Source organism: Staurois parvus, unplaced genomic scaffold (assembly GCF_062004578.1).
Source record: "Staurois parvus isolate SC_StPar_1 unplaced genomic scaffold, SC_StPar_1.0 ptg000066l, whole genome shotgun sequence".
In the NCBI taxonomy this organism is placed as follows: Eukaryota; Metazoa; Chordata; class Amphibia; order Anura; family Ranidae; genus Staurois; species Staurois parvus.
The window spans coordinates 651,835-674,273 of NW_028317862.1; the positions used below are offsets into that span (position 1 = coordinate 651,835).

A 22,439-nucleotide genomic window follows, 5' to 3' on the forward strand; every position below is an offset into this window, starting at 1 on the left:
ACATTGGAGGATGGTTTAGCACTCATCAATGTTGGTGACAGGAATATAGAACAGTTCTCTCAGAATGTGGTAATGATTCAGATGGTTTTACTCATGTTTCCTCTCTGGCAGTGCACTTCTACTGTGTTCCCACTTGTATTTGCAGAGTTGATTCTAGGGGGAGGAAGGACATGACATAGTGCCACCCGCTCCACAGATTGATAAAGGTTCAAGAAGGGACAGAGAGAAGTGTAAGAGTGAGCTTAAGGTGAAGGGAAGGCAGAGTAGGTGATGGTGATACAAATAAAAGTTCCAACTGTGACAGCCACTCAGATTAATTTATTACAAAAGAAGGAAAGGTGCACATGGGGAGGGCCATATATAAAGCAATGCAAAAGCTTCCCAACATACTCCCCAGCTAACTAAACTGTTTCAGTATCTCGGGTTAAAAACAAAGGTTTTTGTTAAACCATAAGGTGCCATAGTTGGGAATTCAGATAAACCTCAGTTGGGGATCACACTTTGTACTGGTGCCTAGACTCAGCAGTGTGGCTTCACATGTACTTGAAAATGTAACTGAACAGTCAAAATATTTCTTTAGGTCTGCTTTAGATCCAAACATAATAATGGCTCATCATTTAACATGATGTCAGGACATGCTTGCTTCATTTGCGAACAGGGGGGTGAAAAATGAACTAAAGTTTTGTACCTCATCCTAAAATATACAGGTAGGTTTTTTGGCTTGCACCCAAACCTATCGTAGTTTGTGTGTCTGTATGACTGTGGTCGAGAAATTTGCTTGTAAGTTCCCTTGAGGAACTGTAGTTACACATGAAGCCCCGCCCCTGATCAAAATGCCATCATCATAAGCTTTTCACTGCTGTAGTCTGTCCCTGGCCAAAGGTTGTTAACAGAACTGGTGCCCAACACATGGCCTGCCAGTGCTCTGACCTCAAATCAGGTTTGGAGCACAGTGGACTGCACACTGTGTACCAGTTCCTCCAGAACTGCTGACTGTTTTTCACAGCTGTGGTTTGGCACTAAGCCCAGGAACTGAACCAACCAGCTCCTCGGCTTCTGATCCTGCAACAGATTATTCTGTAGAAACACTATGAGATCACTCCTTAGGAGCTCTCCATAACAGCAGTGTAGACACATTGAGGAGAATGCATCAAAACTGGAGCAGCCACACACTGGAGCAGCTGTATATGCCAACCACAGGGGCAGACTGACCATTTGGAAACTCGGGCACTGCCCAAGGGCCCGTAGTCAGTAGGGGGCCCCATGAGATGCCCCTGGTACCTTTTTCATAGGCTTTTTTGAGTTTGGGCAAGGACACAGGGGCCCCATGATCCCCTATTGCCCGGGGGCCCCATGAGTTGTCAGTCCACCCCTCACCAACCAATCAGCTTCTGCCTTCAGCTTGTTCAGTTAAACTTTGAAAATGAAAGCTAGAAGCTGATTGGTTGCCGTGCACAGCTGCTCCATATTCTGTTTCCTCAAGTTTTGATCAATTCACCCCAATGTGAGACACATTAGGCTCAATTCACTAGGAAGAATAAGAGTTATTATAACACCACTACTGATTTTATCTCATGATAATTTTCTCCCAAAATGTTCAATTCACAAACATAATGAGATGTATAATCTTTATTTTACCACATGAAGAGAACACTCAGCTGTGAAAAGTGCTATTTTCTCATAATTCATTATTTTATCTTGTGAAGTGTTATATTCTCACCATCTCAAAGAGCTCCTTTTTCCCTTCTCCTACATAAACAGATATTGAAACTCCCATTTATCACTACCCTGAAGCTGGTGCTATTTTAAGGTGTGAATTTACTGTGCGGCAATCTTTGTGAAATGACTTTTATTTTATTCTTAGTTTATTAGATTTATGTTAGAAGACAGAACAAACAATTAAAACATTCACAAAAGTCACCTAGCAGAGTACACTGTAGAGTATAGTATATGAGGCATAACATTTGCTTGAAGGTAGCTCAGATACACAAACATAAATTATGTAGATTCCCTTCAGCTGTTTAATAGTATGATGTTATATGTTCTCCATATCTTCCACCAGAACAAAAATCATTGATGGTTTGCCAACTCTCATTAATAGATCATTTAGTTTCAGCCAAAGGATACTCATCGTAAGCAAACGGGAGTGAGGAAAACTATTTAGAAAGAAGAGAGAGTGTAAAGGGTCAGAGGTAAGAGAAAAACGAATTTGAGGTTGGGGAAAGGAACAGATGGAAGTCTCAGGAGGGAGGCAGTTGGGGAAAAGTTCCCACCGAAGTCTATTGTGACTGGGACAAGGAAGAATTATATTTCTAAGGACACCATGTTGCGAATAACAGAATACTGTCCAAGCAGCCCAGGTAACTGTGTGTTGATCCAGCCTATCATACAGTGTTCTGCTGCAAATAGATATTCTAGATTACATGGTTACCTCTATGATTAAACCCCAGGGGTAGGGCAAAACATGTTGGGGGCATACTTGGGTAAATCGAGCTGAGGCTGCTTTTATCTGCTAATCGCTCAGGCTAAGCAAAATGTGCAGTGGTCGGGCTATCTTTTCCTATTTCTACTACAATGTTATATAGTTACATAGTTGGTAAGGTTGAATAAAGACACCTGTCTATCCAGTTAAACCTGTGATTCAAGTCCAATTCCAATGCCTCCAAGGGGATCACCAATGGTGAGGAATGGATGCCCTGGCTGTGATAAAAAGTGGCAGGAGACGTACTTTTTGGCAGATTTTATAGAGCCAGGAATCATAGATAAGGAAATTTTGGGTTGTTTAAAACTGTTGTCCTTGTCACTCTAGAGTAAATGGTTAAAATAGTTTTTCAGAAGCTTTTATTAGGGTGACAATCCCACCAGATGTGGTTCATTTTTCCACCAAGGCCCTGACAGCACCAACAGACATTAGGGAGACATGGGTAAAAATGATGCAGGATGTCTGGATATCTGTACCAGAGTTTATGTGGGAATGCTTTCTCTCAGTCCTCAGTTTTAATTTAGATATCAAATTCCTTATCCAGGGTGACTGTGTAAACAGGTAGGTTTGAATGTGAGGAAGCTGACAGGATAAAATATATTTGGGAAACAGAATGTTCTGGAGAAGATTTGCAAAGTAGTAATCCTGTCGATTTGATATAGACTGAAGACGATTAAAACTTGAGAGTCTGTGGTCTATTGTAAGTGGTTTCAAAGGGGTCCATGAAAGATGAGTGAGTGGACCTGTTGTTAGTAAGTCTGTGATGAGGTACTCATTATGCCCCAAATGTGGACCTATGTATTGCTGGGGGAAAGGACAAGTTATCAAACAAAGGGGTCATGAGACCAATTTATGTGGAAGTCTTTAAGGTTGAGGTGACCCTACACTATAGGCTAGGGGCTTAATTTGTAAGGTACTGTAGAGGGCTGAATTCCTTGCACTGTTGAGGTGCTGTCCATGGGAGGTCCTGTAGATCAAGCAGGGTCATGGATTGTTTGATCTGAACTTAGGGTTTTGATGGTAGATGGTGAAATCAGTCCATAATTCTGGTAAAAACTGATGTTTTTCCTCTTTCTCTGCCCCCCCCCCCCCTCTTAATCACTACTGAAAGCTTTATTTTTTTACTGGGAGCAGGTACCTTTTTCAGGTAGGTATCCACTCCCACTTCTGATTAGGCGAGCCGATCCTTTCCTTCCTGCAACCTCCTGGGACACCTCACAGGTCCCAGGAGGCTGTAGGACCATTCAGAAAGTGCAACTCGTCTCACACATGCACAGTGGGGTGCTGGCTGTGAGCCACCAGGAAGTCACAGGTGGCTTCCCACACTCAAGTGGTGCACGAGACCCAAAGACAGGCTCAGATGATGATAGCGTTAGATCCTTGGTCTGGTAAGTACTTGTTTATTAAAAGTCAGCAGCTATAGTATTTGTAGCTGTTAACTTTTAATTTTTCTTCTAATGCCTGGAGATGCTCTTTGTTTTACCCTCTGTCATGAATGCATTAAGAATGAGGTAAAGAAATAGATGGGGCAGTTTCAAAGAAATACAGGAAATGGGGAAGTGATGTCCATTTTGAGTATATTTATTCACCCTATCGGCATCATACAAATTTCTGTTTGTTCAATTTTGATTTACCTTAACTTTACATTAACATTTTGCAAAAACAGATGATCATTTCCTGGGTATGTGGTGATCTATGTCTGGGAAAAAATGATTAATAATAGCAAATTCACATAAACTAAGCTTTTTGTGGCCCTCTGAACATGTTGGGGGCTGCACTTGAGGTAGAGTTGCCACCTCATCCCTTTAAAACTGAACACATATTAATTACACAGGTTTTGAGGTTAATTTAATGCAGGTAAGGCACTAAGTGTGTTTAATTACCACCTTAATCAATCACAGAACCTGTGTAACTAAAATGTGTTTGGTTTTAACCCTAACTTGAGGCCCCACTATATTATATTGACTACCACTGGTTTACAGTCTCATCCATGTGGCTATTATTCTCTATGGTCAGGCTTGGAGTACTTTTGAGAAGACCACCAGGGCTTGATCAAGAATGAAAGAAAGTGGGTGTTGTTGGCTATGGGTTTTTGGGTGGAACTGTAGTTCCACTTTGAGGGCCCATTCACACTTGGCCATTGTGGCAATGTTCAGTGCCATTCACTGTGAATGACACTCCAATGCAATGCACAGTTGAGTGCAACACATGACACACCACAGTGTGTATTGGGTTTCTATAAAAAAAGGTTGTATACCTTCTTGATCTGCTGTGGTGTTTTGACAGCCCATTTATAATGGCTGAGCTGCCTTAATGCAATGGATGTTAGAGCACAAAGTAATGGGTGTTACCGCTCATATGTTATTTCACCACAGCAGATTGCTGAAGTATGAATCAGCCCCAACAGTATACTGCATACTCAGTAAAGCTTTTTTTTTAGTGCTACTTGAATGAAATAAGAAGGCTTACCAGAATTTATACTTATATGTATATGTGTATACAGAGTAGATTCAGTGGAATTTTTCTTTTGGCTGCGCTTATGGGAGCACCCAAACCGTTAGCCACAGAGGCTAATTCAGCTTTACCGTAAGAAATGTTTCATAGAAAGTAAATGGGTTAATCTAATGAATGAAGCTCTGCTTTGGAGTGGCCTAAGAGAGGGCACACCCAGTTAGAAAATGTTAGTCACTCATTGCAGCTAACTCAAAGCAGATGGATCGTTTCATAAAGAAAATAATTCCAGAGACATCACGTCTTCCCTTACTGTCCCCAACTTTCTCTTTCTTTATCTTCACGCCCTCTGAGAATTTATGAATTGATGTACAGGGCACCCAAACTGCCCTACATGCAATTAAATATATGTATGGTATTTTATAAAGTTTTTGCTTTTTTTTTAATACATTAATGTGTTTAAGTGGCTAACTGGACTCTGGCTCTGGCTGTCTTGCTGATGCAATGCAATAAATACTTTCTGATTGACCTAAAGCAAGTTCTGACACTACTGTGATTTCAGTGGTTGCATATGCTTTTTCTAAGTCAGTGACTCAGAATATAGAAGCCACTGGATCAACATGACAGCCAGGCATCTAGAATTGAAGGTGTTCAGCAATGGTAGTCTACATATAATCAACAGATTAACTGTTCTCTGTAAAGAATCTTTAGTCTTGGTTCACGCTAGTGCGACTTTGGAAGCAACATGAATCACACAGAATTGCACAACAAGAGAAATCTCATTGTTTTCACTGGTACCCGTTCTAATCAATGGAATTCAGCAAGATGAGATTTTGGAAATGGTTTCTGCACTACTTTGGTGCAATTTACAGTGTGACTTGGCCCCATAGAATATGCAAAGTTGCATCAAAGTGTCATCACAGTAGTGTGAACTGAGACTTAAAGCAGTAGAAACGGCTGTTACTAAAAAAAAAAATTCCCCTGCAAGTTAAGGGCATAATTTTCTAGTATGCATAGCATACTAGCACAGTATTAAGGACTTACCTTAAAATGAAGCCCTTCTTCAACGCCCTGTCATCGCTGACATGCTTCCATCTTCACCTGGTCTTCCCATGATGCTGTCATTCCCGCACATGTGCATGGGAGCGATGGCTCAGCGCTCTGAAGGGATGACATGCCGACCCTTCAGAGCACAGTGCGCATGCGCCAGTGTCATCACCAGCTGCAGGAGTAGTGAATATCCCTGCACATTTAAGAGATATTCATTGTATTTACAGGTAAGTTTTATTGTAAGATTACCTATAGATATAGGTGAGCAAGTGGTGGTTACTACCACTTTAAGGCTTGTGTACAAAATAAATTAAAAAACATAGTGTGTGCTGCAGTACTCGCCTTACATTCAGAGTTGCCACTGCAGTACTTCTTTTCCACCACAGGATGTCCTTGGTATGCCAGGTTTAACGCCAGTCAGCTTTAAGCCAAACTCCTCTGAGCCCAGGCCATCATGGACCCTCCTTTTTCCAGCCTGTGACTGGTCAATAAAGGAGGAATAGCACAATGATGATTTCATCCCTCTGTCACTCTGCTTTCTCCTCCTATCAGCATGCTTTTTGTCAGCATATGGACTAACTGACCTCTTGTGCTGCTTCTTCCTCTTCCAGTCTGAGGTCTGGTATACAGAGGACAGCAAGAGGTTGATGCAAAATCACACTCAGGTTCTTACTCTGCTTTAAATGCACTGCTGTTATAAACGTTGGGGTTTAAAAGGGCATTCACTAGTAGAATTTAATTTGAAAATTCTCATTTTCAGAACATTCATTGACCAGTTGTTAATGTGGTCAAACTGAAGTTCTTTTTCCAGAACAAAGAAAATTTGAAGAGGCAGGATGGAAAACGTTCCTTGAACAAATTTCTCAAAGTGAGTGTAATTGTCATTCAGAAAAGTCCATTTGTTTCAAAATCAGATGTTATAAGCAAACAAAATTTTGAAGTACTTTCCAATGACATTCATCAATTCATTGATCAGAATATTTATGCAGACTTAGTTTGGAATTCTACTCGTGTATGGCCAGCTTAAGGAGTTGCTTTACTTTTCTTGAGAAAAAAAATCAATCCTCTTTGAATGATCTATGTAGGGACTGAAAATTTTTTTTAACAGATTCCTACCTTTGAGTGCTTTGAAGAAATAGCTCTTTGTTTTACCAGACAGATTTCAACCAGATTCTGAATGGGAGGGTCTCCTTCATTATCAATCAGCTGATGCACTTTCTGGATTCTAATGAGGAAAGTTGCAGTGTCTGCATTTCTTGAGCAGCGATTAACCTTTAAGGAGTATCTCACCAAAACTTACATATCTATTGCAGGGGTGACTAAATCTCATGTATCTTATGCAGACTTCTGGGAAAATCATTGAGCCAATCACACAACCAGGAAATGACATTTTTGGAGGCATTCTATGCAACAACTGTGTACAGAATGCCTGCCATATTGCATTGAATTTTACAGAAAATTACAGTACTGCAGATTGAAAAGTCAAGGTAATTTTTAAATAACTTTAAAGTAATCCCAGACTATGAAAACCTCTCATTACATGGTACTGTATAAAACAGAGTGTGCATACTCACAGAACCACAATAGCATTTGTTTTGTGCAGTGTGAAATATACCTGGTTAATCCTGCCTTCAGCTGTCCCTCCCTTCCTGTCTGTATCCCCACTGCAGCCTGAAATTGTGTAGACCAGCTGTTGTCATCTACTGAGCATGCTCCAGTTTCAGTTCCCATGTAAGCTCTAAATTGCTATTTCTGTGCAGCCCACATGACTATAGAGTCACACATGTGGGTGTATATACAGTGGTAAATGACACTCCCCTCCAGGGGCGGACTGGCCATTTGGAAACTCAGGCACTGCCGAGGGCCCGGGGTCAGTAGGGGGCCCCATGAGATGCCCCTGGAACCTTTTTCATAGGCTTTTTTGAGTGTGGGCAAGGACACAGGGGCCCCATGATCCCCTATTGCCTGGGGGTCCCATGAATTGACAGTCCGCCCCTGCTCCCCTCCCTCCTTCTCCATGTCCTCCTATTATTGCTAAATACTAGGAGGGCAGGATATAGTATGGTGATTGATTACATTCCCTAAAAAACTCACAAAAAGCTTAGTTTTAATATAAATCAGTATTAAATAGATCAAATATAATTACTCTGTAAAGTAAAAAAAGAGCTTTGGATGCCCATGCCATCTGAACAAAATGAAATCTAGTGTCAATTATCTTTGACTCACGCCTACACCATATTAGTGCACTAAAAATACATATTTGATGTTCAATAAAGATTTATAGGCAGCTGTAAAACAGTTTTTTTTATATTTATGATTTAGTTTGAATTGCTCTTCTGTTTTTTTAGGAATATGACTGGCACAGCACCAATCAGGGCTGTGCAGACACAGACTCACACTGTAGAGAACATACATCAATAGAGTAATAGAAGCCCCTACCAGGGATCTTTCCCTGCAGATGCCAAAGAACAGGGAAAGATCATGAGACCACAGCACAGTGCTGCAGGAATAAGGTGCTTTGACAATAAAAAAAACACACACACACACACAGTGGCATGATATATATGATTTATGTGAATGAATTATGGCAATTAACACTTCTCTTTTTAGTATAACTTTAAAGTGATTCTAAAAGGAATAATTTCTAATTGAAAAAAATTAACAAATATTACCAATATAATGTGCAATGGTTTTGCACAGAGCAGCCCTGATCCTCCTCGACTTGGGTCCCCTGGCCCTTTCCCTCTGCCGAGTGCCCTCATAACAAGCCACTTGCTACAGACACACCCGTGCATTCTTGATTCAGAGCCCCGCTCCTTGTGTCCATTGACATACCCTCCTGATCCCTCCTCACTGGCTGTTATTGACAGCAGCGGGAGCCAATGGTTCCAATGAACCAATAAGAAGAGAGAGCTGGGAGAGCCTCTGCTCTCATGCACATTGCTGGATCAAGATCAGGCTCAGGTAAGTAAAAGGGGGGCTGGGGGGCCTGCATAGAATGCACAAAGGTAAAAACCTTCAGCCTTCAGATTCACATCAAATTACAACATGGTCTGTGTAGAAATTGTATATGCTTTTTAATTTTGTTTTTTATTGCAAAAGTGTTGTTACCCTTTAAACAAGTGGTTGAAAGCTATTGTCAAGACCAACCTGCAATTATCAGTACCCTCCTTTGTTATCCCATCTGACATTTTTCTCTTTAAGGCTCAGTTCACACTATGCAGGTTGGTTCCAATACCCACAACCGCAGCATGCTGCTTTTACAAGACACGCACGGCTGCCATTCATTCTGAATAGCACCTCCACGCACCGCATTGCAGTGTGTTTTCGGGTGCGGGAACTGCAGAGAAACCAAATAGTCAGAAAGACCATGCATTTTCCATTCAGCCCGTTTTCATAAAGGTGCATGCACCTTTTTTATGCGGGAAAATGTGGGCAGAGTCCATTCACAGCCCGCAGTAATGGGAGCTGAGTCTTAATGAAAAATTTGGAATGAAAACCTTGGTTGGAGAGACAGGGAAAAGCAAGGAGGGAGCTGTACAACATCATCGAGTAGGCTGGAAGAATTCTGTTTTCACTGACAGTTTGCTTGGCTGCTATGAGTTGCTTTCTAAAATGTGAAAATGGTTCACTTCTTTTGAACTTTTGGAGATAGTTTATGTCCCTCGAGCTCATATAATGTGTAAAAAGTATTCTGAATTTTTGCTGTGGGTGTTTAGGAATTCCATAAAATGAACAGACTTAATCTTGTGAGTTTCTTTGTAAACTCCGATCATCATAATCACCCTGGTTGTATGTTAAACATTGTTCTCTGTCCTGCCTTGGTTCTGCTGGCGGTAAAGCCCTCACTTCCTGTAATCACAAATGCTGACCTTGAGCTGTTTGTGAAATCACGGGGTTGAGAAGGTTTCCTTGGGAATGTGTTTGCATTGACCTTTGATTAATGCATATAATTATCATTTGCAGTTCTTTTTATTTTCCCTGTAAACCACCCAGATTTCAGTTACTATTAAGTTACTTTTTTGTCAAAGTGCTTTAAACAATATTTTAATTTTGGCAGTAACACTTTGTAGATCATTTTATGAATATATTTTGGAAAAAATAAAACCTCTTAAAGCAGAATTCCACTAAACACCGCATGTTCATTTAAGCAAAACATATTAAATTATCCAAACAGAATTTTAGAAAAAAATGCATGTGTCTGGTTTCTATGCCTCTAAGACCGCATTCACACTTGCAAATTGGGATGTTAGCTATAACATGGAGGAGAATTACATGCAAGCGGGCACAATTAGCTGCAGGAGCTGTCATCCTCCCAGCCCCTGCAGCTAATTGTGTCCGCTCACATGTAATTACTCATGGAGCCATAACCCTGGGAATGATCGTGCCCTGGACACAAAGGGGTTTATTTACTAAAGCTGGCGAGTCCAAAATCAGACTCCCTTCTGCATAGAAACCAATCAGCTTCCAGGTTTCATTGCCAAAGCTTCATTGAACAAGCTGAGGTTAGAAGCTGATTGGTTTCTATGCAGAAGGGAGTCTGATTTTGGACTCTCCAGCTTTAGTAAATAAACCCCAAATTGTCCAATAGGACTGTCCAAGGACACTGGGTCTCCTGCATGCGCTCACTAACAGTCCCTCTTTGTACTCCTCATATAATGGCAGTCTTATGTTTGTCTCCTGAAGTGAGGCCTTTTTCTTCTCTGGGTGTCATGTAGAGTCTAGATAACTAAACAGAAATTTGTAGACCATCTTGAACCTACACTTCTACTGTGGATTCTGTTTTTCTATTTGCAGTCTGTGATATTCATATCTCTATCCTTTTGGGACTCAGTCTGCCTTTGGAGACAACGTCCGCCATATAACTGCGTCCTATATGCAAGCTACCTTTGATTTATATTGCAATTTCTACTCTGGTTCTGGGGCCTTGATGTCTTTAGGGGTGATTTCCCTTGGGTCGGCAGGCACATATAAGTGACACATATAGTTCATCTGTATCTCAAGATCTTTTTTTATGTGATACTTTGTCCGCTATATTTAAGGAGATCTTTCAAATTTGAGTGTGTACACATTCAAATAAATGATTTGTGGGTCCTGAAGAAGCGGGGACACCCACAAAATGCATCGACCTACGTCATTGGACTCATTCTATATATTCAAGAAAGATGTTTGTACCTATAGATGGTTCTTTCTATATGTCAGTGTCAAGGTCCTACCTTTTCCCTGTGGTTATGTTACTTCATGTGCTGGTGTCCATCTTGGATTCTGCTGTGCATGATGGGAGCCCTTTTATGCCTTCAGGTTTCTGTGGTCCATCCTCCAGAGGGGTGTGGCTGATGACATATAAGCCTGTGGCCCGCACATGCTCTTTGCACTTGTGTCTTGTGTCTTTGTGTTGCTGTTACTCTGTTCTGACTCTCGTGACTCTCCTGGTATCTGATTCGGCTTGTCTTGACTATTCTTTGTATTCTCCTTTGATCTGATCCTCTGTTGCTGAACCCGGCTCGTGACCTGTGATTCTCGTCTGCTGTCCTGTACTGTCCTGTCCTGTTGTTGTTGACCCCGGCTTGTCTGACTACTCTTTTGTCTCTTCCACCAGCTACACGCCATTGGCGGTGGCCATTACCGCAGCTGAGGTGTCTCGGGGGCCGCGACCTGGTTCCTGGCTGCGTCAAGTCCATCCCCACCATCAGGGGCCCTGGTGAAGGGCAGCCTGGGACTTAGACTCCGCGCCCTGAGGGACTTCGGTCTGTGGGTGGTGGTTGTCGTCAGCCAGTGCGTTACATTGTTAGGCCTGCCTGTCCGTTCCTCAGCTCCTGCCCTGACAGTCAGTTCAATAAATTGTGTACTTTTATTCATATTTCTGTTTGTGTGTATAAGAAACAAGCCTGTTTATGAACCTTTGAGGTATATTCAAAGTCCCACTCCCAAATAGCATATTTTATTCATTCACTAACAGCCCCATTTTCAGATGTGAATGGGGACTAATAGTCATGCACATGTGGAAAAAAAGCTATTTCTAGCCCCTCTCTTTCCTCAACATATAAATTTCAATGGAGGTACTGAACATACAGTAAAATGACCATCACTGACTCCCTATGTTCTCAAAATGGGCTCAGACAACCAATTATTCTAGTTTATTAGGTCAGCTAATTTGCATATACCAGTCTTCCTAACTTCACAAGTCCCTGAAATTTATAAAGAATGTCTTTGGAATTCCATTAGGCCTCTGCACCACAATTGTCTGTGCTTGAGAGCTATATACACGTTTGGAAAAAGGAAAGCAGAGGTCATTGTATTCTGACAGCAAGGCCTGCTATAGCCTGCAGGGCTGGTCAAGCATACATTTTCCAATGAGGTGGTTGAAGAGAGGTTGATCAGTAGATTGATTTCTCTTCAACCACCATACCATACATGGATCAAAATTTGGCCGGTTCACCAGTTCAACAATTTCGATCTATGTATAACCAGGTTTACATATTACTCCCTCCTCGTAAACATTACAAAGCAGTGAGAGCATGTAAGGATTTTTAAGCAAATAAATAACATTTATAAAGCTAACCAGCAACTTTATTTATTTTTTAAGTTATGCTATGTGAATGGGGACATATAACAAATGTAAAGTTGGTGCTATCCCAATTTGGCTGCAAAAGGGGAAAAGCACTTTAAGCAGCCTGCTTTGCAGTAAACCTTTTACTTTTCCTATTAGGTGCAAAGTAAAGGTTCTTTTTGTAAAATTGAAAATATGTGGACAACTCTTGACTCTGCCTAAAGAAGATCTTCTGCAAGAATACAGTGCGAGTAGGGCATTACAGAACCAAATAAAGTGTTTGTAAAGTATTTTTTTTTATTTTAAATTATCAACCTGTTATACTTACCTACTTTGTGCAGTGGTGCTGTACAGAGCGGCCCCTAACCTCATCTTCTGAGGTCCCTCATCAGCGCTTTTGGCTCCTCCTCAACTCGATGTGTCACCATAGGAAGCTGACACAGACAGCAAGGCTCAGCCCTGCTCCCAGGACTTGACTGACAGCAGCAGGAGTTAATGACGCCTTCTGCCTCAGCAAAGCCTGTGAGAGCAAAGAGAGCTGCTACAGATCTTCCCCAGCTGGGCAGAGCGCTGGATTGAGTGAGGGCTCTGGTATTTATAAGGGGGGTCAGGGGTCATGTAGGCAGTTTCCATCTGTTTGCTCTCCTGTAGGTGGCTCTCAGACGAGTGCTATCACAGCCTGGAGAGGAAGCCAGGGAATCCTGTCATTTCTGTGGTTTCCTGAGTCATGGAGCAGTGTACCGGTTGGCTCTGCTGCATCCATGTGACCCCCTAGAGGCCATCTTGGATCAGCAATGCCTTTATAAGTTGCTGCCTCCGGGTTTTTGTGTGCTTTTGAGAAGTAAGTGAGACCTCATCTGATAAGGAAAGTGACTAGTGGCAGGGAAAGGTGCCTGATGAGGAGGGACAGGTTAGGGAACCACTTTCCTCATGAAAGTTTCCCCTTTTGGGACCGGACCAGCCAAGCCACACTTCACCCACTGAAACAGACGCTGTTGGAGCATTTCTTCCCGCTGCATCTCTGCCTTGAACTGAACTGCGAGTGTTTTCCCCAAGCGGTGCTCTCCCTCAGAGGTGTTTATATCTGGCATTCTCTTAAATACAAGTTCCAATTTTTTGTGCAGCTGGACTCTGTCTCACTACTACTGCCACTGCACCATGCTGTACCTCCCCACAGGCAATACTAATACCTAAACAGGGAATGCATTAAGATACAAAAAAGTTTAGGTTTTACAACCACTGTAAGAGACCAATAGTTACTCTGAAGTAGGGATGAGCAGAGTGATTGCATGAAATTTTGAAAAGGCCTACTTTTATCATGCAGATCTTCTTTGGCAACGTTTGCTTTGGATGCCCCCAAAACACTCCTGGCAGCAGTAGCAAAATTTTGGGAATAACAGAAGTGCACATAGCTGCAGCAATTGATTTTTTTTACAGCAGTGGATTTATGACAACTGAACATGTTCTGCCAGCTTTATATACAGAGAATATTTGTTTGTGTTGTTAGTTTACCCAGAATTTATTTTTCCACTGTATTGTGATTGATCTGTTAATGGTGTACATTGTGCACAAAGCTGTGAGCATAATCTTTAAATGCAATTGTAGCAGAATATCACTGCATTTAGGCAGTGTGTGCCGCACATTTTGCTGCAATTTGGAATCAAAGTGATTCTGCCTGCAATTCCAAGTCGCTTACTGTCTCTGAAGCTGTGAAGATACATTAATGACATAATGACTGATGGAAGGGGGTCCCACAGGGGACAACGGAGAAACACAGGCCCTAAGTGTCAGATGCTATAGATTCTATTGGCACCTCTAGTTTTGCAAAAGAGCCAGCAAATTGAGAATATTAGATTAGAACAGGGGCATTAATAATAAGTATTATAATTGCATATTAAAATGCTGTATTTGTTTGAAATTCTTTTTAAAGCAATTACAGCATCTCTTTAAGAACAATAATTTGTAGAGAAAGTTATTCCGCTATGTGATTTTCTGATGTGTAAAAGCCATCATACTGGATGAAAATGTTCACAGTTTATCCCTATTTGACTTTTTTACTCCTCTCAATTTTGTGGTTTTTAGGAATGTGTACAAGGATTACCGATGCCTGGAGCTGGCCTGTGACTCCCAGGAAGAAGTAGATAGCTGGAAAGCCTCTCTGCTCCGAGCTGGAGTCTATCCTGATAGGCTGGTAAGGACTATGAAAAAATTTGAAGATAACAGCCAATTTTTTCTTCCCTATTTATTTTATTTATTTATTTCAGGTACTTATATAGCGCTGTCAATTTACGCAGCACTTTACATATATATTGTATATTCACATCAGTCCCTAACCCTCAAGGGGCGTACAATCTAAGGTCCCTAACTCACATTCATACATAAACATACTAGGGCCAATTTAGACAGGATCCAATTAACCTACAAGCATGTTTTGGAGTGTGGGAGGAAACCGGAGTACCCAGAGGAAACCCACGCAGGCACAGGGAGAACATGCAAACTCCAGGCAGGATTAGCCGTGGCTGGGATTCGAACCAATGACTCTGGTACTGCCAGGTAAAAGTGCTAACCATTTAGCCACTGTGCTGCCCCACTGCAAAGCATATTGGTATTCAATCACCAAAAAAGTATTTTAATCGACTAATTTTTTAATATTCAGAATACATTAGAGAAATAAATAAGTGTGTGTATATATATATATTTATATATATATATACCGTATATATATATATATATATATGCTGTTGCCCTTTTTTTTTTTTTTAATTCGCTTTGTGCTTTTGATTTTTTGTACACTTAGGATAAAGATTTTTGAAGTAAAGAAATTTGCATTGCTTGGATATTTCATCCTTTCCTTTATATATGATTATCAGTGGAAAAATGGGAGCCTTGTAAAAGCACAAGAGTAACTCATTATCTATCTATCCATCTATCTATCTATCCATCTATCCATCGATCTATCGATCTATCCAGTATATGTATCTCTTGTATCTATCTATATGTGTCTATCTATCCATCTATCTATCCAGTATATGTATCTCTTAAAATAACAAATAAACAAATAAATAAAAAAAACTCCACCAACACTGAGAAAATGGATAATGCCAAATTCTGGCCTGCCTTTTCTTACTAATGGTCTTAGTGTGAGGGCCCATTCACAATACAATGTCATGTGCACCAATGTACACATTTTTATGCATTGTCCTGCACTGCATTAGCCAGCCTATTCAAAATTAATTGGATACAAAAAGAAATAGTGCAGTCTGCATTTTTTCTTTACAACCCAATACACCAGAACTCATACTGTGAATTTTTGTGTGCTTTGCTGCTCTGCTCTGAATGGCACTACAGCGCACCAAGGCATGTCCATTTTTTTCCCCACAACATGAATGTGCGTATGGGCTGTTAGTGGCCTTGATTTTATGGCATCAAACAAAATAGTAAATATGTACCGTATATCTCATGAAGCAAATCCAATTAAGTTCATTAGCAACAAGTGACATTCATCAATGGTATAAAAATAAATTCAAGTAGTACCCTACCAGTTTGTTAGTGAAATGCTCTAAATTGCCATCATTCCCTTACTTTTATTTTCACTTGACAGCTTGCCTCAAACCTGACCCCAAACATTCTGCCTCCCAAGTTGTATAAAAAACGGTATTATTGCTTTCCTTTCTCCAAACAATATTTGTGTCGGACTGCCAGAGACAAATCCCAAGCACCATCCTCTTCAGCCTTAGAACAGGATATCCATTTACCAGCAAGCTCAGAACTGGCTTTATGTATCTACAGAATATCCAAATACATGCCTGGCTCGCAGCAATAACTACAGCTTTGTGTCCAACCTTTCCAGTCTGGATTTTTCTGAGGTGCTCCCATGTTTATTTTGGCTTCCTGCCCTTCTACATAGGACATAGAGAAATTCATATATGCAGCTATAAATGGATAAGTTAGATAGCTCACATCTTGGTTTGCTTACTTCCAGCCGCTTGTTCTGTACAGACTGTTACCCCCCATGGTCTTTGCTTTCTTTTTAATATATGAACACATGTTTCCTTGAATCTGTAGGAGATTGCTGGTGTATTCTGTGGGTGTTAAATTTGCTGCATTTTCATGTTGAGCGTTTGTGATAAGAAATATGTGGCAGTATAAAATTACAGCAGTTAAATGATGACGGCAGTGCCAATGCTGGCATTTTTATGCAGACTTGCTAGGAAAGACAGAATTTGTGATGGTAATAAAAGTTTAAAAAAAAAAAAAGCCAACTGCATAAAAGAAATATCTGATTGTTATGCATGCCAACTCCAAAAACCTGTATCTAAATCCCAGCTCCAGGTGTATCTTTGTAAAAAGGTCCCCAAGCAGTAGGTAAAATAAATTAAAAAAAACAAAAACAGCTCTGTATGCAATACTCACCTCCTCTCCGTAGCAATCCCTTTCAGTAATCCCTTTTCACCAGCAGATGTCTTCCTTCTTCTGAGTTGACTAACAGCCACTGTCATTCATCCCAGAACACTCACTATGTTCTATGAGTTTAGGGCAGCCTGGACCTACCTCCAGTGGGGGCATCAAAATAGCACCAAGTACTCACAGTTTAATGATTCAGATAACTGATGTAACTGCCACCCTGTACATCATGGAAGACTGCCAACTGCCTGGGAAAAGGAAGATTACCCTGTGACTGGTCAAAAGTTTTCTGAAAGGGATAAGTTTAGTCATCTTAACGGACAGTAGTGAAACATTTCTATTATATTTACTCAAGGGACCCAGCGGTTCCCTGTTGACAGCTGAATGTGTGGAGATCCCCCCCATCCATACCAAGCCCTTCAGGTCTGGTATGGATTTTGAGGGGAACCCCCACACCAAACTTTTTGTAAAAATGGTGTGGGGGTCCCCCAAAATCCATACCACACCGTTATGCGAGCATGCAGCCTGGAAGGTCATGAAAGGGGGGCCAATGAACCATACCAGGTCACATGCCCTCAACATGGGGGGGTGTTTTGGGGCAAGGGGGCTCCCCCCCAAAGCACCATGTCTTCATGTTGATGGAGGTGTGCGGGCATCTGGAGGTTTGTTGGGGGGGACTTATTGGAATCTGGAAGCCCCCTTTAACAAGGGGGCCTCCAGATCCTGCCACCCCATGTGAATAAATATGGGGTACATGGTACCGCTACTCATTCACAAAAAAAAAGTGTTGTGTAAAAAAAAAGGGAGAAGACAGTCTTTGACAAGTCCTTTATTAAAAACAAAAATGTAAAAAATGTCCCCTGAAGCAGATCCAACATCAATTACGATGGCCACCACCACCGCCGACCCCCCAAAAAAAAAAAAATCTTCTCTCAATGCTGACTCCCGACATCTGACAGCTGCACCTTTCTGGCAGTTCTTAAATATCTAAGCTGCTAGGACCACCTGGTGACATCAACTGGGTGACCCTGCCCTCTTGTCACATCATCATGCGCTGTGATTGGCCAAAGCATTGCACCTTACCTCACTGTACTAACACATGCAATGTTGGTGCAACAATTTCCCCAACTGTGCCTTGGTGTTCTGACATGGGGCTTCCCCCACCAGAGCACAAGGATCAGCACTCACAGCCATTGTCTGCAAGCGCTGAACTTTGTTAGACTTACGAACAAGTTGGACTTACGAACGATTTCCCGGAACAGAAGTCATTTGTAAGTAGGGGACATACTGTACCTAAAGGATATCCACTGGTGGGAACTTACCTGGCAAATCTGCTAGGCAATTCAAATCATAGTTTTTCAAAAGTTAGAATTACAGGGGCATAATTCTAAATTATGTCTAAGCATACTATATGCATGAACATTTTTAGTAACAACCAACAGTTACCGAAAGAAATACTTATCAGTGGTAATACTATGAACGGTTGTTTATTTTTGGCCCATGATTCATTTTTACTCATAGGTTTTAGAATATAAAGCGGTTTCTAAACATGCATAACTAGATTTATTGTGTTTTAGAAGGTTAAGATACTCATTGAAGTTTTACGGGAAAATTCCAGTGAGTGTTATTTCTTGCAGTAAAATACAGTAACTTGCATCAGAATAAGTGAACTGTAGACCAGGTTTTTAACAAGTGTTTTATTGCCAATGTTTAAAAAATTACTAGCAACTAGTACACTGGCAGGTGACCTTATTCCCATCTCAGTGGTTCTTTATTAGTAATTTGTATATATTATTTGATTACATTCCAGGACTCCTTTACATGTGTGACCCAGACCTGGTCTAAGGTCTGGAATAGGTTGTTAGTATGGCTGGGCACACTAGACACAAACTCAGAAAACACATGTCAATTGTTCATCAAAGTGAGCCCCTTCTCCTCAACCACCATTTATGTTTGTGTGCTGGACCCGAGATCTGACCTTCAATAAGGCTGTTCCAAAGTTAAAATGTTAGTAATGAAACCAGGGAATGGCAGGTTAACCTATTTCCAGGAGACCTGAGAAAAAAATTCAAAGGAAACTTCAAAGACTTTTCCCCCTTATTCTTGCATTCTGTAGTAACTTACTACTCACTATGGTAGGCATCATACCCTTTTCAAATATAACCTCCCTCAGTTAGTTTTGAAAATTAACCTTTTAACCTCTTTACTGCAAAATATGTTATGAATTAAACATCTGGTTTTCTCTTTATTGCAGTCACTGTGAATATTGCTGGGGGCCATAGGTCTGGTAGAAAAAAAAGCTCATACCTTTTTTAGGTACGTGAGGCTTTTTAAAGTACTTATCATTACTGGGACTTACACTTTATATATACAGTTTAACCAGCAAAGCATACATTTGCCTTATTACAGCTTCAGGGAAATAATTTATATCTGCAGAATAATTTATAATAGCAGAACAGTCTTTGAAGATGTAGGGCTGCCATTTTTTTTAATATAACCAATTAACACATTTGCTGACTTTAACTGCTATAGGAGAACAGCTAATAATCTTCAGTACTTCAAGTCTAACGAATGTGTGTGGCAAAATTTCCACAAAGTCATCGATTGAAAGCACAGCTCATGCATGAGCTGGGCAGAGCAAACAACTATTGTATCATGTACCTGAGCTGCTTTTAGCTGGTGATGATGACCTGCTTAGGTATGAATACTGAGGAAGAGGAGAGGCCACACACAAAATGAACCAATGGAAGACAGAATAAAGAAATCTCAAAGACAAACCTAAATGATGAAAGGCAGAAAAAATTTAAAAATATCCCATATAAAATGAATGTAACTACAATTATTACAGACTACATGTTTCAGTTTTACACATTAGCTTTTCACAGATATTAGTTACAATGTATATATATATATGTATATATATATATATATATATATATATACCGTATATATTCTTTAACTTTTGATTTAATTTTTTTATCTACCACTATTTTTATTTCTTTTATTGACACATTTTAATAACTATGTATTTTTCAAACCCTGGTTCTCCTTAAGTGGCTTGGGCTTCCAATAGTGTACAGGTTCTCAACCAATGTCCACTTCAAAGACAAGATTGATGCAATATGTGAGGACACATCCACTATACAGATATCTTCCCCACTTAACATACTTTGTCCAACAGCACAGTCAACACTTTCCTCTTTTGACCCGGCTACTACTGAAGAGATAACCAAACTGTTTGCAGATGCCCATGTAACCAATTGTACCCTGGATCCTTTTCTCTCACCACTACTACAGTCACCCTCTTCTTCTATCTTATTATTATTATTATACAGGATTTATATAGTGCCAACAGTTTGCACAGCGCTTTACAAAATTAAGGTAGACATTACAGTTACAATACAATTTGGTACAAGAGGAAACAGAGGGCCCTGCTTGTTAGAGCTTACAATCTAGGAGGAAGGGTTGAGTGATACAAAAGGTAATAGCTGTGGGGGATGAGCTGATGGAGGAAATAAAAGGCGGCTTACTAGTTAGAAGCAGGATAGGCTTCTTTAAAGAAAAAGCTTTTCAGGGATTGTCTAAAGGTGGATAGATTAGGAGATACCCAGACAGATTGGGGTAGGGAGTTCCATAAGATGGGAGAAGCTCGGGAGAAGTCCTGGAGGCGAGCATGGGAGGAGGTTACATGGGAAATAAAGAGCAGAAGGTCTTGGGAGGATCGAAGAGAGCCGTTTGGTTGATATTTTGAGACCAGGTTGGTGATGTAGCTGGGGGCAAAGTTGTGGATGGCTTTGTAAGTTATTAGTATTTTGAATTTTATTCGTTGGGCAATTGGAAGCCAATGGAGGGATTGGCAGAGAGGGGTAGCAGACACTGAATAGTTGGTAAAGTGTATGAGCCTGGCAGGAGTATTCATGATGAACTGGAGGGGGGATAGCCTATGTAAAGGTAAGCCAATGAGGAGGGAGTTGCAGTAGTTGAAGCGAGAGATAACCAGGGAGTGAATTAGGAGCTTTGTGGTATCATTAATTAAAAGGGGCTTATTCTGGAGATGTTACAGAGGTTGAGGCAGCATGATTTGGACAGGGATTGGATGTGGGCCTGAAAGGATACTTCAGAATCCAGGGTTACCCCTAGCACCCTGGCATGCAGGGACGGGTTGATAGTGGTGCTATTGATCCTGACCGAGAAATCACAGGAAGAGGCACATGGGGGAGGAAATATTATAAGCTCAGTTTTGGATAGATTGAGTTTTAGGAAGCGGTGTGACATTCAGTCTGATATATCTGTTAGTAAATCGGTGATACGTGAGGAAACTGATGGGGTGAGCAGAGGAGTAGAGAGGTAGATTTGTGTGTCATCAGCATAGAAATGGTATTGGAAACCATGGAAAGCTATCAGCTGACCCAAGGAAGCAGTGTAGATCGAGAATAGGAGAGGTCCAAGGACAGAATCTTGGGGACCCCAACAGTAAGAAAGGAAGGAAGAGGAGGAAGTAAAGTTGTAAGTGACACTGAAGGTGCAATGAGATAGGTAAGATTTGAACCAGCGGAGAGTACAGTCACGGAGACCAAGTAAATAGAGTTTTTTGAGGAGGAGAGGGTGGTCAACTGTATCAAAGGCTTTGGAGAGGTCCAAAAGTAAGAGTACGGAATAGTGACCATTGGTTTTAGCGATTAGTAAGTCGTTTGTGAGTTTTAGGAGAGCAGTTTCTGTGGAATGTTGTGTGCGAAATCCAGACTGAAGGTGATCAAGAAAGTTATTCTCAATAAGGTGGCAGCTCAGCCAGTTGTAGACTAGACATTCAAGGAGTTTGGAGGCAAAAGGGAGTAAGGAGATGGGTCTTAGGTTGCTAAGATTGGTGGGGTCCAGCGAGACCTTTTTAAGTATGGGAGTGACTAGCGCATGTTTTAGAGAGTTGAGAAAGATGCCAGTAGAAAGGGGGAGATTGAGTTAAAGAATTAAATCATAAAATTAATAAGTGATTCTGTGTACTTAAGCTCAGGCTCATATCTCTGGAGAGATTGTATTGTATTGTAGTGTTTATCTGCTCGGTCTAAGTTCATTGCCAGTCTGTGTGCAATTGCACTGCATGTTGGCAGATTGCATGCAAATTGTAAAGGAGCAGATCTGCTACACAGAGATCTGTATGTGTGGTGGCCCAGCAGACCAGGCTGCGGACAAACTGTTGGGTGGTGGCAAGCTACCATTTGTTGTGTGTCTGGTGTGGGGGTGTGTGGACAGTGGAAGAGTGATTAACACTGGGGTTCTAGCTTGTAGGATAGCTGGAGGAATCCTAGAAGGGTGTGCTAATTGCTAGACTGCTTCCCTTAGAGTGCACCAGATCTTATGTAAGATTCATAGCTGCCTGTGTATGGTCAGCCAGCTAGATTGGAGTGGAGTCTTTCTGTAGTGGTGGCCAGAGGTTGTACAGGCTGTGAAAGTGTATAACAGCCAGTCTTATATGCTCAAAGTCTCCCTCATTCCCTCTTTACCCCA

At 41.1% G+C, this 22,439-nt stretch overlaps 1 protein-coding gene across 1 annotated transcript in view; it reads left to right on the top strand.

Moving 5' to 3' along the window:
- The window catches only part of DNM3 (dynamin 3), a 421,129-nt gene that overhangs the window by 221,473 nt on the left and 177,217 nt on the right, over nucleotides 1–22,439 (top strand). Inside the window, exon 18 of the mRNA XM_089668875.1 lies at nucleotides 14,616–14,724. Within this exon, the coding sequence (XP_089525001.1) occupies nucleotides 14,616–14,724 (109 nt within the window). The remainder of the gene's footprint in view (nucleotides 1–14,615; nucleotides 14,725–22,439) is intronic.